The sequence below is a fragment of the Electrophorus electricus genome, chromosome 9, assembly GCF_041902795.1.
Source record: "Electrophorus electricus isolate QZ-2024a chromosome 9, ASM4190279v1, whole genome shotgun sequence".
NCBI lineage: Eukaryota > Metazoa > Chordata > Actinopteri > Gymnotiformes > Gymnotidae > Electrophorus > Electrophorus electricus.
The window spans coordinates 12,970,933-12,988,543 of NC_137505.1; the positions used below are offsets into that span (position 1 = coordinate 12,970,933).

The 17,611-nt window shown below is 42.1% G+C and overlaps 1 protein-coding gene and 1 long non-coding RNA gene across 2 annotated transcripts; one reads left to right on the plus strand and one right to left on the minus strand.

Moving 5' to 3' along the window:
• Nucleotides 1-4,678: 4,678 nt before the first annotated feature.
• Nucleotides 4,679-11,876, plus strand: LOC145659184 (homeodomain-interacting protein kinase 1-like). The gene is made up of 10 exons (XM_081720329.1): nt 4,679-4,796; nt 7,753-8,168; nt 8,499-8,872; nt 9,532-9,655; nt 10,083-10,202; nt 10,323-10,409; nt 10,710-10,891; nt 11,037-11,267; nt 11,524-11,650; nt 11,778-11,876. The coding sequence occupies exons 1-10, from the start codon at nt 4,679-4,681 to the stop codon at nt 11,874-11,876; spliced, it is 1,878 nt and encodes a 625-aa protein (XP_081576455.1).
• A 1,352-nt stretch (nt 11,877-13,228) lies between these two features.
• LOC145659291 (uncharacterized) lies at nt 13,229-14,961 on the minus strand. The gene is made up of 3 exons (XR_014125348.1): nt 14,889-14,961; nt 14,674-14,812; nt 13,229-13,807 (listed from the first exon to the last, which is right to left on the minus strand). It is a non-coding gene; the product is annotated as an uncharacterized LOC145659291 (long non-coding RNA).
• Between the last annotated feature and the right edge of the window lie 2,650 nt (nt 14,962-17,611).

The window sequence follows — 17,611 nt, forward strand, 5'->3', positions numbered from 1 at the left end:
CTAGGTAGGACTGCTCTTTAGGTAGGATAACAAAACACTTGTCCCGCCATATAAAAGAAATGAGAGCGTGATAAAGACTCCAAGTCGCCACCAGATGGCGCCCGAGACCGCTTAAACGTATTCCAGTCGGAGCTTCCATTTACATTAACATGCCAGGATACACACACTGGATGTTTAATCTTTCTAATGGGTAAACTATATTTTAATAGTCAGGAAATATTTTTTTAAATTATTAATCAGTTAAGGAATTCAAGCTGTTGCATTTTTCTGAGTTGAGGGAATATTGCATAACCCTGTACTGGCCAAATAATTCGATTTGATGTGCTAGTTTGTGGATTAATACCATACCAGGTATGGTGGCAACTTCCATCGAAAACTACTTTATCATCACAAACTACATCTAAGGAACTACCAGAAACGTAAGTAACGTTAACATTTTGCTTTTTGCAACATGTTTATTCTTCGTCGTTAGCGATAGTTTTATCTGTGAGAAGTGTAGTTGAATTGCTAGTCTGACGGAGAAGACTCAAGCGCTAGAAGTGCTCTGGTTATAGGGGACTTTATTTTGCGACACGTGAAATTAGCAGGCCTTTAGGGAGACCAGCAGCAACAGTTAGCTGTATAGCAGGTGCCAGGGCGCCGGATGTTGCAGGTAGTGTTAAGGTTTTAGGCAAGCATGGGTTTTCTAAGATAGTTATTCACGTAGGAGCTAACGATATACGCCTTCGTCAGTCAGAGATTACTAAAAATAATATTGAAGAGGTGTGTCAATTAGCGAAGGCGATGTCCGATGCTGTAGTATGCGCTTAATAACATAATTAGTATTAAAGTAACTGATTCACAGAAAACTCCTTTTATCTAAAGCTGGGTTTGCTAAATGTTAGATCATCAGCGTCTAAAATGCTCATGATAACTGAAATACTAACAGATCATAGATGTAATGTACTTTTCCTAACAGAAACCTGGATCAAGCCAAACGAGTACATAGCTTTAAATGCAGCGTGTCCTTCTGGCTACAGCTATGTACACCACCCTCGTCTAACTAGCCGCGGAGCTGACATTGCAGTTATTTCTATTGACACATTAAGCATAAACCAGAAAGCCTTTGAAATGATTTTTACTAGCATAAATCATGTAGCCAGCGATAAAAAGCCCATCCAGCCTCTTCCAGTAATTGGCATCTACAGGCCACCAGGACGCTACTCAGAATTTATTAAGGAATTTGCAGATTTCCTTTACATTTTTGTTGGTGATTTCAACAATATTCACTTTGATAGTGGCCAAGACCCTCTGATGGGCCTTTAGTTCTATATTAGAATCAGTTCGTTTTACCCAATGTATAACAGAACCCATACACTCTGGTGGACATACGCCTGACTTAGTACTGAGCTATGGTGTAGATGTAGTTATACTACTCCATCTCAGACCATTCCTTAATTTCATTTGAACTATGTACGCACAATCACATCAGCCACTGCACCTGGTTTTATTGGCAATCTACCAGACTTATCATTTGCGACTAGGATGCCCTCACACCCTACAGAACTTGGTCAAATAACTGAATGCTTAGAATCAGTATTCTGCTGCACACAACTCCGAGGACTGGAAATCATTATACCAGTCATGGTAGTCGGACGCAGTCCCTTGTGACTCCTCCACTTCCGTCCCAGGACCACATTCCCGTATTGTGGGAGTCAGCAGGGTAGCCAAGAACACGGGGGAATTGCATGCACGAGCTGGGGAAGTGTGTCTACTCCCCTTCCTCCCCTTCTTCCTACCCTTCCCAGGCATCCTTCTTCGGTTGGTGTTTCTGTAACGTCTCGAGGTAAACAGGATACGGGGAAGAGGCACGATTAACCAGACGTTTATTACACACACGAATGATACATAAAACAACCCACATGCTCTGTACACCTTAAACATCAACAAACACACTACGACACAGGGGATGTATATACATTAAAGACGATTACACATAATGCAGAACAGGTGGACAACACGAGAGGACATGGCAACACGGATGAACACACAAACCAAGACGTTTGAGGAGGGGGTGGGGCCATAACATGACATTGGCAGTCTCCCAGACATACTATTTGTGACTAGGATGCCCTCAAACGCCACAGAACTTCATCAAATAACTGAATGCTTAGAATCAGTATTCTGCTGCACACTTAATGATGTTGCCCCACTTAAGAATAAAAAAATTAGGGACAAAAAATTGGTACCTTGGTATAATGACCACATTTGCAATTTAAATCAAAACACTTTCACATTTTAAATAAAAAATTGAACGTAAATGGCGCCACACTAAGCTTGTAGTCTTCCGGCTTGCATGGAAGGAGAACCTTCTCAAGTTTAGAAAAGCACTTATTACCGCTCGAACAGCTTATCTCTCAAACCTAATAGAAAAAGAAAAAAATAATCCTAGATTTCTTTTTAGTACAATTGCCCATCTAACTAAGAATAAGATTGACACCAATGCTCAGATTACATCACCACCATAGTAGTAAAGAGTTCATGAATTTCTACAATGAGAAAATAAAGCACATTAGAGATAACGTTAAGAGCATTAATATGACATCGGGCAACTACTTAGGTACAACCAAGAACAACCAAGCCAAAAATGACTTTTGAATCTTTTACACCTATCCAAGAGCCAGAAATTGCATATCTGATGTTGCGCTCAAAGTCCTCCAGTGCTTACTAGATTCACTGCCCACACACTTTCTTAAAGAAATTCTACCTGAAGTAATTGAACCTTTACTAAATTTAATAAACTAATCCTTAAATATTGGCTACGTTACTAAATCATTCAAATTTGCAGTAATCAGACCACTTCTCAAAAAATCTAACCTCAACCCATGTCAGCTGTCAAACTACAGACCGATCTCAAACCTACCATTTATTTCCAAGATCCTAGAAAAAGCTGTAGTTCAGCAGCTAAGCGCATATCTGAATCAGAACCGAATGCATAAAGGATGTTGAGAAACTTTCTCTCACTTAATCCTGACAAAACAGAGGTGCTTCTATTAGACACAGAGACAGCTAGATCCTCTAATTACTCAAAGAACCTCAATGAAATCACAGTCACATCTTCCCTCACAGATAAAGATCTTGGCGGTATCATGGATCCCAGTCTCTCGTTCGAAGCTCATGTAAATAATATTTCTAGGAAGGCCTTTCTCCACCTTAGGAACATTTCTAATATTAGAAACATGCTCTCCTCACATGATGCAGAAAAGCTAGTCCATGCATTTATTACTTCAAGATTGGACTATTGTAATGCCCTACTATTAGGCTGTACTACTAAGTGGTTAAACAAGCTCCAGCTAGTTCAAAATGCAGCAGGCAGAGTGCTCATTAGAACGACAAAATCTGAATCCATCACGGCTATCTAAGATACTTTACATTGGCTCCCAATAAAATTTCATATTGATTATAAAATACTTCTAATTACCTACAAAGCATTGAATGGTCTTGCCCCACAGTTCCTTAGAGAACTCTTAGTTCATTATAAACCACCATGTCTGCTTAGATCGAAAGGTGCAGGTTCTTTACCTGTACCAAGACACTTTACTTGTTTTTTCATTTTATAATTATATTTTTCTCGGTAATTGTTATTATTGTGGTGACTGTTGTCGGCCAGAGGAGGATGGGCCCACCGTTTAGTTTTAGTTCCTCTCAAGGTTTCTTCCTCATGCTCTAGTGGGGTTTTTTCTTGCCACTGTCAGCCTTGGCTTGCTCACTGGTGGCTTGGACTTGGACATTTGTAAAGGTGCTTTGTGACATCTGTTCTAAAAAGCGCTATATAAATAACTTTTGATTTTGATTTTTGATTTGATCCCCTGAGGAAAAGCCAGAGTAGCTCCCACTCTGAGGCAGATGCTTCCTCTGTGAGCCATTTCCCACCACTGGATGAGCCCCAGAGACAGCGAAGGATCCGCGGCCCACAGGCTGCTGTCAGAGAAGAGCGGCCCCACTTCAGGCAGGTGGCAAAGAGCTATAATTACAGCGCATACCTAAAAATACACAAATGGCATGCTTTGGAAAAATAAATATAAAAATTAGTGAGGGTCACCCTGACAGCGAATACATTTGTTTCTGTGTTTTTAAAAGTTGATTTTATTAATGAAACCTGTTTAGCATTACCGATATCATAACACCAGGTATGTACACCGTGTTCTAACGCTGTTTTAGGGAGAAGAAGAAGGGGAGCTTGACTCTGGTGCAGTCTCTGGCCCAGAACCACACCGACATCCTGCTTCCCAAGCTCCACGATGTGTGCCTGACTGTGGTCCAGAGGGGCCCTCTCAGCGACAAAAGATTCTCTAATCAAATCATATAAACAATGGCCCAAAAAGGATCTTCGCATTTTGCTGTCCGAGCTGGAATTGCTCTGTTTTGTGACCAAAATGGTTCTAACCTGATGAAGAGTCAATTTGGAATGTTCTAGCGAGGAATATCTTGTCCTTAAACATGGTAGGTAGTACAAACTGATGCTTTTCCTTCTCTGACACACCAAGTAAATCTGCCACATATCGGATGAGTCCGATCGGCGTGTTTAAACAGGCACATCCCCATGGAGTGCCTGAACACCTGAGCCCCATGTCCACTGTCTCAGTTGAAGAATCTGAGCTCCATGGTGTCGCGTGCTTCCATGACAACACTGGCGCACATGTCCACCGACCTGTGGAGGGCCATGGACGCCAAGGCGGAGTTGGTTGCCTGCATGCTGCCGCACAAGGCGGGCGAAAGCAACCTCTTCATCAGGGAGGACAAGGACCTTGCGCTCGGTGCCATGGTGCAGAGCTGCTCGCCCACTCAGGTCATTCATGCTCTGCTGGCCGGGGAACTCAGGAAGGATCACCTCACCAACACCTCTATAAATTTGTTTTGAAAACGGTCATGCAGCCATTTGACCAAAATAAATTACACTGCCAAAAGAGACTTTTAGTAGAAGACAGAAACACATTTATAGTACAGCAGAGCCCTGCTACTACGAGGCAGTAATAGTGGAATCTAGACGCTATAATAGGTTCATAATAATTACACGCTATAATAGGTTTCCAATGTTGGGCAGTAGTTTAGCTGGGGCCTGGGAATATTGACATACCTATCGATATCTTGGTGCCCTTTTTTTTTTTTGGCTCCTCCTACAGGTCCAGCAGTCTGTGATGTCATCCCACGATAGATCAGGAAGCAGCTCCCTTCGTCACCAGCTCCCTGACCAGCCCTACCATTGGCCCGTGGCCTACTCGCTCGGCCAGAGGAAAGCCTGTATCCTTACCTGTGAGAGGAAGAGGAACACGGAGAGACATGAGGGATTCGGACATTGAACATCAGCTCGATTATTGAACTTGATTATTGTAGTTTCTGGGCTTATTGTTTGTTTTAATGCCTTCATTTTTAAAAAAAAATAGTGTTTTTTACAAACAGACTAACAAACTGTATTAAATGTATCTCAAATGCAATGTGTGATTAATGTGTTTAACAAGTTGATTGTTGTATTTTGAATTCCATGGGAGGTGTAACTATAAAAAATAGTTCTTTGGCACTTAGTGGCAGTATTTGTTCAAAACACATGTAACATCAAGCTCTTATGTAACCTTTATAGGATCTTCACCTCAGACTTTGAATTTTGGCTTAATTTAAAGGGATATTGTGGGGTAATTGGAGCTAATTCTATAACTATAGTAGTGAACTGTATTACTACAGAGAAATCTTTTTGGGATTGTGTGTGTTTAAAATAGAAAACAAAAATTGAAACAGGTAATTTATCAGGTTTCAGATTTCCTGTTCTGCTGGACTGAGGGCATGTTGCTATATTGACAAAATCCAAGTAACTGCAAAATCTTTAAATAGTACAATATATAAACACAGGCAGTGGTAGTTCAACGGTTAAGGTACTTGACTTGTTCTCGGAAGATTGCTGGTTCACTGCCACGTTGCCACTGTTGGGCCCCCGCGCAAAACCCTTAACCCTCAATTGCTCAAATCGTACTCAGTCATAATTGTCGCTTTGAATAAAAGTGTCAGCTAAATGACATAAATGTAATCAGCACAGTCAAAGATTGATTAACCACACTAAGTCCAATACTAAGAGACTGGTACAGTGGATGAGGCACAGAGCAGAATACAGCACTATGTTTTGCTTTCCATCAGCAAGTGCTACCTGGATGCAGTCTTGCTACTTGGGGATTTTGCAGGCTTTGACTCCTTGGGTGTGTGATGAGGATTTTGCTTCAGTTAAACTCTTCATGAACATGTCTGACAAACCTGCACGTATGCTCTACCAGGACCTCATTTAATACTTCTCTTTCAGTAACTTGGAGCCTGTGGTTTTTGTTTGCTATTTCTGACATAACTGGGCAACATTTTACATTTAATGTATATATGGAATCCACAGAATCTATACCATAATACTGTAAAGAAATAGTATACTTTATACATTGTAGCTAGTCCATGCTAGAAGCTCCCAAACAACTCCACATAAACTTCAGCTCAAATAAGCCTCTTCCTTTCCATGATGTCCAAAAGTATTGGCGTTCAAATCATTCTTATAATAAATGGGAAGCTGATTGACAGCACGCGGACCTTTAAACGGTTAAAAGGAGAACTAAATAAGACAAGTGAAGGGTCTACGTTTTCATCTACACCTCCTCCATTTGTTGAAACAGCTGCCTTTCACGCCACTTGCCCAGGAAACATATGAAGTAAATAATAGTCACCCACCCCACTTTTTATGTAATTGAATTTTCTTTGACAAAATCTGAAGTTATCTTATACTGGAAGCATGTTTTAAAATGCCATTTAAAATGACAGGCACGATTGTTGTGGAAATTTACCAGAAAAGCACGAAATATTTAGCGTGGGATTCTGGAGAACGGATGCATGTAGACGGCTGAAATCGGTAAGCAGGTACATGTATTAGTCCTAAGAAATGTTATGTTGATAAATGTAGTACTTAATATTCGATGCTATCAAGTGATTTATATGAGTCTGCCAGTTTGGGCCCGTAGGTGCAGCAGGCGGACAAGCAGACACTAGTTTTGATTATGTCTGGACAAAGAGTAAAATAAATGTGAGCTTTTATCTTGTCTACTGGCGAGGTTCAATACGTGCACTTGAAATTCCATTTTATGACGTTACACCTGTCCATGTCACCTTGTTGCCATGGAACGAAGAGTCCGTAGAGTAGCGAATTGATATTTGGTGGAAATCTTCTCACTCCGGTCGATATAGCGTGCTAATAATTTCAATTCTTTAAATTAAGAACCACAGAACAACATGGATGATCATGAATTATATCCGTTCGGTTTTCTTGAGCCTTCTTTCCGTAAGGTTAAAGGTGGGAAAATAATCAACACTGAGGGTAAGTTATGAAGTTAACTAGCGGTTAGCGTTAGCGTTAGCTAGCTAGCGTTAGCTAAATCATAGATCGTGTTTTGTTGTTGTTGTTGTTTTTTTTTAAATCTGCTGTTTTAGTTTTAATTTTGAATATAGCCCCTAACTAGATCTGCATAGCATTCCTTTGGTTAGTGGCCCTGTTTTCATCTTTCCCTAAAGGAATATTCTCTTCCCCTTCAGATTCCTCCAGTGGGATCGCCAAGAAAGTAAAATTCGAGAGCAATTACTACCTGCGGAGTCCTGGTCCTCGGATTCGGCCGGGGACGCCCTGGCCCTCGGATCCAGGGTTCAGTTCAACCGATGGCTTACCTGCCCTGGTCTTTTCCCCCTCTGGAGCCTCAGACAAGGCTGCGTCGTCGTCCAGCCAGCGGGGAGAAGACGCCCGTCAGAAGCGGTGCAGCCTGAAGAGGAAGAGAGAAGGGGAACACAGCAGCGACAGCGTACAGATCCTGGAGGATCTCTACACTCCTTCGTTGTCCAAGCGCGTGGCCAGGAGCGGAACAACCACCTCTTCCACCCAGTCCATTGCGTACTCCGGTTGTACCGCAGATAGCAGCAAATCGATAAGTGATTGCGAATACCAGCTGGTGCAGAATGAAATCCTCTGCTCTGCCTCCAACAGCTACGAGGTTCTGCACTACCTTGGTTGTGGAAGTTTTGGCCAGGTGGCCAAATGCTCCAAGAAGGACACCAATGAAATGGTTGCCATCAAGATCCTGAAAAACCATCCATTCTTTGCTCGACAGGGTCAGATCGAGGTGGGAAAGTTTTGCCTGCTTTTTTGGAGCTTTTGATATGGAATCAGCTGTAGCCCCGATTCTGTTTGTTGGTATCAGATGTGCTAACTCACACTGTGGAATCTGTATACAGCCAGGGTAGCACAAAAACACTTGTGTTTGGTATCAGCACACTAGTTCTAATTTTCAAAGCATCAGTAGGAACTAGTTCAGATAACACATGGACAGCTTGAAGCTTACTATAAAAAGAAGGCTTAGCTACAATTGCATAAGCCATACCTGTTTGGATGTGTATTAAAAAAAAAAGTGCAGAAAAATTAAATCTGTCTTTCCTCATTTGCTCCTCCTCAGGTGAGCATCCTGAGACGGCTGAGCAGGGAGAACGCAGACGAGTTCAACTTCGTGCGTGCGTATGAGTGCTTCCAGCACAAGAAGCACATGTGCCTGGTGTTCGAGATGCTGGGGCAGAGCCTCTACGACTTCCTGAAGGACAGCATGTTCAGCCCGCTTCTGTTGAAGTGCGTCCGGCCCGTGCTGCAGCAGGTCGCCAAAGCGCTCATGAAGCTGAAGAGCCTGGGCCTGATCCACACCGACCTCAAGCCCGAAAACATCATGCTGGTGGACCCCGTCAGGCAGCCGTACAGGGTCAAAGTCATCGACTTCGGCTCGGCTAGCCACGTCTCCGAGGCCGTGTGCTCCAGCTACCTGCAGACCAGATACTACCGGTGAGGGACACGTGCTGAGGCGTGTTAGAAATAAGTGTGCACTTGTTGCACTCGAGTGTGCTTTAGAGTAGAGCTGCACATTTTGGCAGTTGCGATGACCCTGCTACACATTAAAATCGTGATAAGCATTACAGTTAACTGGAGCACGACTGATTCATATTTGATTTATAAGTGGTTTAATTTTAGTGATTCATGTGAGTGCTGTTATTTAGCAAAATACCTGATGAACCCTCTTCAATGTCTGAGATTAGTTAAGATGCTCCGAGTTGCAGGCTTTGGTAATATTAGTATTGGTCATGTCTGTACAAAACTGCTGTTGCATTGTAGCTATACCGTTAATTAACCGTGTTGTTTACCGAGTAACAGTGTTTAACTGCATTGATACTCTGTATTTACTTAATGGAAAACAGAACATCATTGTAGTGTCAGTGCATTTTTGCATATAGTTCCATGTTAGAATAGTGGGTGTGTAATGTAAAGTGGTGTGTAGGGGGGAAAAAAAAACCTGGACTCATCAACAAAATACTATTTAAACCTTTTACATTTTCATGAATGAATTCAGCACCGTTTGTGTTAAAGCAATTGCCGCCGAATCACCACAAACTACGGAATCAGCCGAGACTTATTTCATGATGGCGATATCTGTGTTTTTGGTCTAGGTCACCTGAGATCATCCTGGGTCTCCCTTTCTGCGAGGCCGTGGATATGTGGTCGCTGGGCTGTGTCATCGCCGAGCTGTTTCTGGGCTCCCCCCTGTATCCGGGAGCCTCTGAATATGATCAGGTAAGCACACGGGCCTTTGAGCTGTGCCTAGTCTTTTTCACGCATCTTGGGCTTGGATTCACGGAGCTCTGTAGAATTTCGCTGATTTGGGGTCGGTTCTTTCACTTTCTTTTCACACTTTTCTCACTGTGTGATGAAGACGTAAATCTTGTTTGTGAATAGAGTGGCGTAGTGTTGCTAATGGAAATGGCCGTTCTTCTAACTATGCAGTTTGTTAGGGAGTCCATAATGGCTAGCAAGGAAGAGAGTGAATGTATGGTTTGAGCTTTTAGCTACTGCTTTGGCTAGCTTATTTTTAGGAATAATATAAATAAGAGTTTCTATGGCCTGTTTTTCTTTTCTTTTTTTTTTTATACATGCATTTTGAAAATGGAAGGATGAACACAAAATAAAGTCGTAATCCTCTTGCCGTGTGGTGTCTCTGCAGATCCGTTACATCTCCCAGACGCAGGGCCTACCAGCAGAGTACCTGCTGAGCGCAGGGACCAAGAGCAACTATTATTTCCACAGGAGCCCTGACTCCAGCTGCCCCCTGTGGAGACTCAAGGTTTGCCAGTCTTTAAATGCCAAATACCATGTGTTTGTTTCATAAGGGATGTAACTTAATGATGTCATGTAACTTTATGGTGGAGCTGAATGGTTGATTTTTTTTCTTTCCTTTCTCCAGACGCCTTCAGAGCATGAGGCAGAGCATGGCATCAAGTCCAAAGAGACACGGAAGTACATTTTCACCTGTCTTGACGACATGATGCAGGTTATTTTGGCTTTTGTGCACATAACTGTACGCATTGCTTTACTGTTGTGATGTGAATTTGAAGAACGTGAGAAACAGCTTCCACGGCTCACGTTGTAGAGCAGGTTGAGCAAGGTGCTAGCTCAAAGGTCGAGCGTTCGTGCCGTTATAATGAGGAACGCACATGAATCGCTCTGGAGAACGGCATCTACGAAAGGCAGAGCAATGCATAGTAACTTGCTGCAGAACTTGCTGCGTCTTAGGTGGATCGGTGCCCTCTGCTGGTGTTTAATATGACTCACCCCTGGGTCTCTCACGCAGGTCAATGCGACCAGTCTGGAAGGCGCAGACGTCTCGGCGGAGAAGGCAGACCGGCGGGAGTTCATCGACCTGCTGAACAAGATGCTCACGCTGGACGCTGACAAACGGATCACGCCGATGAAGGCCCTGAAGCACCCGTTTGTCACCATGAGCCACCTCCTCCAGTTCCCTCAAAGTGCCCAGTGAGTTGTTCCAGGCCTTCCAATCTACATGTCACAGTTTTTAAAAAAAATTAAGGAACACCATCTTAATTTACAAATCCAAATGGTAGTACTGTAACTTGCCCCCCGCCCGTGTCTCTCTCTCTCTCTCTCTCTCTCGCTGCAGTGTGAAATCTTGCTTCCAGAAAATGGAGATCTGCAATCGGCAGTGCACAGGGTGTGATGGCAGCAAGAGCCTGTTTGGCAGTGGGGGTGGGGCGGGGGGCGGGGCCAGCACAGCTGCCAACCTCAATGACACCTTCAGCAGCTGGCTCGCCCAGCACAGCCAGGTGGGACAACCGGCACAGCAGGGCGGGTTCAAGAGGTCAAAAGATCGCCAAGCAGAGAGCCGGGCTAGGTACTCCCTGCTTCTTATTGCACTTTATAATGGCTGGCATTAACGCTAAAACTCCACACTAATTCAGTGCAAGGGAACCCTAGAACAGGACTCGAGACCTACTGGTCTAGTGTGTGGGTCTGCATTGTGGGTACAACTGTTGTAACAAGTGCTGGATGGCTCTGTGCCATCACACTTTGGTGATAGGTTGTGTGTGTTCACTCGAGTGTGCAGTGTGTGTTGAGAGTGTTGACGTGCTCCTCTGACCCTGTGCCAGACCTGTGTCCTCCCCCGTGCATGGCATGGGCGACGCATCGGAGCCCATTGTCATCTCTGACACGCCCAGCCCAGCTATGAGCGTCATCATCATCTCCAGCGACTCGGAGGACGAAGATGACACCAAAGTCCAGCCCACCAGGTGCCCTCGCCTCGTCTTTTTAAAGCCATTATGAAATCCTTCCTAACACTTTCCTTGCTGTCACTCATCTTGTTGTTTAACCCTTCCTTCCCTTCCTTGGCCCCAACTCCCAGCTGCGGCGGGCGAACGTCATGAGCTGGGTGACGGCGCAGCACTCCGACATGTCCACATACATCCCGCTCAGCCCCAAGCGTCTGTCCAAGTTCGTGTAGAGCGCCACCAACCTGCCCAAGTGTTTTTTTGTTTTTGTTTTTTTTTACTTTGAATAAAAAACTTTGAATTGAAGTCGCTGACTGTGCCATGCCTTTCTGTGGGAGGCCCCATTTTTAACATTTTTTTTAACAATACCCATATTTTTATACATTTATATTTTGATGTTGATGGTTTTGGTTCTGTGTGAAGTTAAAATATTTTTTTATGCTGCACTTGGCCTCAATTAATGTATTTTAAACATATTGGATGTGAGTCCTTGACCAGCATGTCAATAAAGCTTCATCTAGTTGCTCTTGTCACAATGTGTTCAGTTCTTCTTAAAAGGGTAACATCGCAATTCTAAATTGTATTACAGTAAAGCAAAACATTAAAGGTTATTTGGTTGTACTATTCTATTGATCCTATAGTCAGTGGCTATCAATAAGAAATGATCAAGCACAGTTTTATTGGGTGTGTGTCTGGAAAGAGAACTACAGCTCCCGGCGAGATTTTTGGTTCAAGATTAATCATCATGCAAATTATTGTGATTAACGCGTTGTCTGTTTAATGAAACTATTATACTATAAATCTAATATTTTAATAGGGCTGGCAACTTTCTAGATCCGATTACTACACGTGTGTGAAGTACAGGTGCTGTAGCTATACAAAATACAAATGTCCACAGTAGCCTAATTATAATATATGCATCCAAAATAAACACCAGAAGCCTGGACTAATGCTAATGTACATAAGTGCATTAAATCTAGGTAGAACTGTTCGATAGGTAGGATAACAAAACACTTGTCCCGCCATACAAAAGAAATGAGAGCGTGATAAGGACTCCAAGTCGCCACCAGATGGCGCCCGAAACCGCTTAAATGTATTCCAGTCGGAGATGCCTTTTACCTTAACATGCCAGGATACACACTCACTGGATGTTTAATCTTTCGAATGGGTCAGCTATATTTTTATAGTCAGGAAAGATTTTTTATTATTATTAATCAGTTAAGTAATTCAAGCTGTTGCATTTTGCTGAGTTGAGGGAATATTGCATAACCCTGTACTAGCCAAATAATTAGATTTGATGTGCTATTTTGTGGATTAATACCATACCTGGCATGGTTTTAATGGCACATGGTCAATACTTGCTGTCAAAATACAGAGGTTCATAAGGACCTCCTTCCTTCATAAGGAGACTCCTGTTTTTGAAACTGTTTCACGCTAACACCACTGTTTCTGCATACTAGCTCTTACTGCTTTTTTGCAACATGTTTATTCTTCGCCGTTAGCAATAGTTTTATCTGTGAGAAGTGTAGATGAATTGCTGTTCTGTGACGTGGGAGACAAGGCAGGATGCAAAGACGAGCCGTGGTTCACATGAGACAGATGTTTATTAACACACAAAACAAAATGAAACCAAACACGAAGAACATTAAGCACTAACATCGGAGGCTCGTTGCTTTCAGAGTCCTCTGACCCGGTCTATAAACCACAGGAAGGATCCTCATGGCGGGCCTCCTCCACCTCCACTGATGGATCCTCAGAGCGGTCGGATTCGGTGTCCGACCTGAGGCCGACGTCAACATACTCCTCACTCCTGCTGTAATCCTCATAGTCCTCCTGGTAGTCCGTGGGGGGAGAGTAGGACCCTGCAGAGTCAGACCCTGGATATTGGTAGTCGTAATCGTACGGGTCCCGGTAATCCAGTGAAGGTAGGCAGGACTCTGCAGCATCTGATCCTGGACCACCACCAGGGCCCCCCCAAAATCCTCCAGAGATACTCTCCCCCGATGTGATGACAGGGAGTGTTCCCACAAGCATGGAGGATTCTCCTGCATGGGTTGGGTAGAAGCAGCTACACTGCTTCTTCCCCTTTTTCTTCTTTCCCTTGGCTCGAGGCAACCTTCAACGGTCGGTGTTCCTGTGACGTGAAGCCGGATGCAAAGATGAGCTGCGGTTCAGATGCCACAGACGTTTATTATCATACAGAACAAGACAAAACCAAACACGAAGAACATTAAGCATTAACACTACTTAGAACATAACAGGCAGTCTTAAAACACAGCAAAGCAGCATACATGGGGTCAAACACTGACAAGCAACAACAAAACAAGGGTTTAAATATGTGTGCTCACAATTAAAAGAACTATAGACAGATGCTGGTTCACTCCTAACATCTGCAAATTAAAATACAAGTTGGTTATTTCTCAAAAAGGACTGAAGCTCTTCCTCTGTCAGTGAAGCACCCTGGTAGTGTTCTCATATGTGGCGATGGAAGTGACGTCCATGTAAATAGGTGTTTAATCCCTGCCATGTGCTACTTGGAAAAGAAATTAATCTTTTAGTATGAACAATGTTGGGGATAAAGAATGGGGACTTGTACATCTCCAATAGCGATTAGAAGACAATAACTGACACTAGGACACCTCATCTAAATATGTTGACTTGACAAGTACAGTATTATTCATGTTATACATCTATGGGTTAAAAATATGGAAAAAGTGTTTTAACAAGAACGCCAGAGGGGGCATTTACTATTTTGTGGAGAATAAAAAATGGCTCATTTTAATGGGTTAAATTTTTTTTAATTCTTTTACAGAGAGGGAAGGGTGAAAGGACTGAGAAAGAAGGTTAGCACCTGCCAACCGGTGCTGGGAGTAGGCCTCACTCACCTGTCATGCACAAGAGACCTGCAGTCCCAGGGCACAGTAAAGGCTAATTTACTCCCTACATATATAAGCTTGTAAAACTTGTTTCTGTTAGAGTGCTCCTAGACTGAGGTACCTACATTCCCAAGTCTGAAAGGTGAGATTCTACCTGTGCACGTAGAAAATCAGGTAGGCTGTTTTTGTCCTGCTCTTCAGGATGGCTGGCTCAGTGCTTCTTGATACTTTTAAGTCACTGAATGACAACCAGCTCTGTCCTTCTCCCTCAGCTGTGTCACTGATATAGTGGCCTGTCGGAGTAGTCGGTGGTCCTTAGTCATTTAATAGTTTCCACTGCACGTGTATAAATAATGTCAGATTACTCACCATGGTCCATGCTGTCACCTAAATGAGAAACCACCGCCTGGAGTCTGTAGGTGCCAGTGGGTGCACATTCCTGCAACAAACAAATACACCTTTTTTTTCATATGATTAACTGAAAACGCATCACGGATCGAACGCCATCTCTGTATTAACAGGCCTCTTTCATTCTCTCTCATTCTGTCTCTGTGTCTCTCTCAGCTTGCATCTCTCTTCTTTTTGGTCTCTCTCTCTCCTCTCTCCTGTTATGTTTTCCCAAATTCACACACACTCTGAGATTTGAAAGCTATGTGATGAATACAAGCTGAACTTGTGAGCATTTTACATGTTCATATTTAAGTTATGTATGTTATGAAACTTTCATGAATACTTTAAACAGAGATGTCCGGAGAAAGCGCCTACTCTCGGTGAGAAAATGTACTTTAAACAAACACGTTAAGACTGGTTAAGACCAGTCAATTAACACAAAGGAGATATGCAACAGTGATACCTAATTACCTGGTGCATGTGAGCACAGACTTGATATGAAACTCAAAGTTTGCCACAGGGCAGATGTAAGAGAAGAAAGAGGCCCTGAGTCTCTCTCCCTCCTCTTTCAGCTGCAGTAAGCAGAGCATCAGGAACTCATGAGCATCCTGTGGAGGACAGCACAGGAGAACATCAGAGGAGGATTTGCTCCTGGACTTCAACAGCAGCACGGTGAGAAAACAAAGGTGGCCATGTGCAGTTCCTGCAGGGTACTGCGTGAGGTTCTGATGTGTTCTGAATGGCTGAGGGGGCCATTTAAAACACAATCTCTTGCCCTGAAACAGTGTTTAGGGCGATTACAATGCTGTTTCAATGTGTTTAAAAGTCAAAGAACAGAGTTGCAATGTAAAGATTCCAATTATAATGCATTACATTTTAGTCTAAAACACAATCTCTTCCCCTGAAACAGTGTTTAGGGCGATTACAATGCTGTTTCAATGTGTTTAAAAGGTAAAGAACAGAGTAGCAATGTAAAGATTCCATTTATAATGCATTACATTTTAGTCTAAAACACAATCTCTTGCCCTGAAACAATGTTTAGGGCGATTACAATGCTGTTTCAATGTGTTTAAAAGTCAAAGAACAGAGTTGCAATGTAAAGATTCCAATTATAATGCATTACATTTTAGTCTAAAACACAATCTCTTGCCCTGAAACAGTGTTTAGGGCGAATACAATGCTTGGAAACGCTGTTTCAATGTCTTTAAAAGGTAAAGAACAGAGTAGCAATGTAAAGATTCCATTTATAATGCATTACATTTTAGTATAAAACACAATCTCTTGCCCTGAAACAGTGTTTACGGCGAATACAATGCTTTGAAACGCTGTTTCAATGTGTTTAAAAGTCAAAGAACAGAGTTGCAATGTAAAGATTCCATTTATAATGCTTTACATTTTAGTCTAAAACAAAATCTCTTGCCTTGAAACAGTGTTTAGGGCGATTACAATGCTGTTTCAATATGTTTAAAAGGTAAAGAACAGAGTAGAATGGAAAGATTCCATTTATAATGCTTTACATTTTAGTCTAAAACAATCTCTTGCCCTGAAACAGTGTTTAGGGCGATTACATTGCTGTTTCAATGTGTTTAAAAGGTAAAGAACAGAGTAGCAATGTAAAGATTCCATTTATAATGCTTTACATTTTAGTCTAAAACACAATCTCTTGCCCTGAAACAGTGTTTAGGGCGATTACAATGCTGTTTCAGTGTGTTCAAAAGGTAAAGAACAGAGTAGCAATGTAAAGATACCATTTATAATGCATTACATTTTATTCTAAAACACAATCTCCTGTCCTGAAACAGTGTTTAGGGCGAATACAATGCTTTGAAACGCTGTTTCAATGTGTTTAAAAGGTAAAGAACAGAGTAGCAATGTAAAGATACCATTTAGAATGCATTACATTTTAGCCTAAAACACAATCTCTTGCCCTGAAACAGTGTTTAGGGCGATTTCAATGCTGTTTAAAAGGTAAAGAACAGAGTAGCAATGTAAAGATTCCATTTATAATGCATTACATTTTAGTCTAAAACACAATCTCTTGCCATGAAACAGTGTTTAGGGCGAATACATTGCTGTTGCAATGTGTTTAAAAGGTAAAGAACAGAGTAGCAATGTGAAGATACCATTTATAATGCATTACATTTTAGTCTAAAACACAATCTCTTGCCCTGAAACAGTGTTTAGGGCGAATATAATGCTTGGAAACGCTGTTTCAATGTCTTTAAAAGGTAAAGAACAGAGTAGCAATGTAAAGATTCCATTTATAATGCATTACATTTTAGTCTAAAACACAATCTCTTGCCCTGAAACAGTGTTTAGGGCGAATACAATGCTTTGAAACGCTGTTTCAATGTGTTTAAAAGTCAAAGAACAGAGTTGCAATGTAAAGATTCCATTTATAATGCATTACATTTTAGTCTAAAACACAATCTCTTGCCCTGAAACAGTGTTTAGGGCGATTACAATGCTGTTTCAATGTTTTTTAAAAAGGTAAAGAACAGAGTAGCGATGTAAAGATACCATTTAAAATGCATTACATTTTAGTCTAAAACACAATCTCTTGCCCTGAAACAGTGTTTAGGGCGAATACAATGTTTGGAAACGCTGTTTCAATGTGTTTAAAAGGTAAAGAACAGAGTAGCAATGTAAAGATTCCATTTATAATGCATTACATTTTAGTCTAAAACACAATCTCTTGCCAT

What these genes read in the sequence shown, in the direction of transcription:
- LOC145659184 (XM_081720329.1), top strand. Translation starts at nt 4,679, where the DNA reads ATGTCCACCGACCTGTGGAGGGCCATGGACGCCAAGGCGGAGTTGGTT. An exon ending in CAGTTCCCTCAAAGTGCCCA is followed by an intron (nt 10,892 to 11,036) that starts GTGAGTTGTTCC and finishes CTCTCGCTGCAG; the next exon opens with TGTGAAATCTTGCTTCCAGA. An exon ending in AGGACGAAGATGACACCAAA is followed by an intron (nt 11,651 to 11,777) that starts GTCCAGCCCACC and finishes CCCAACTCCCAG; the next exon opens with CTGCGGCGGGCGAACGTCAT.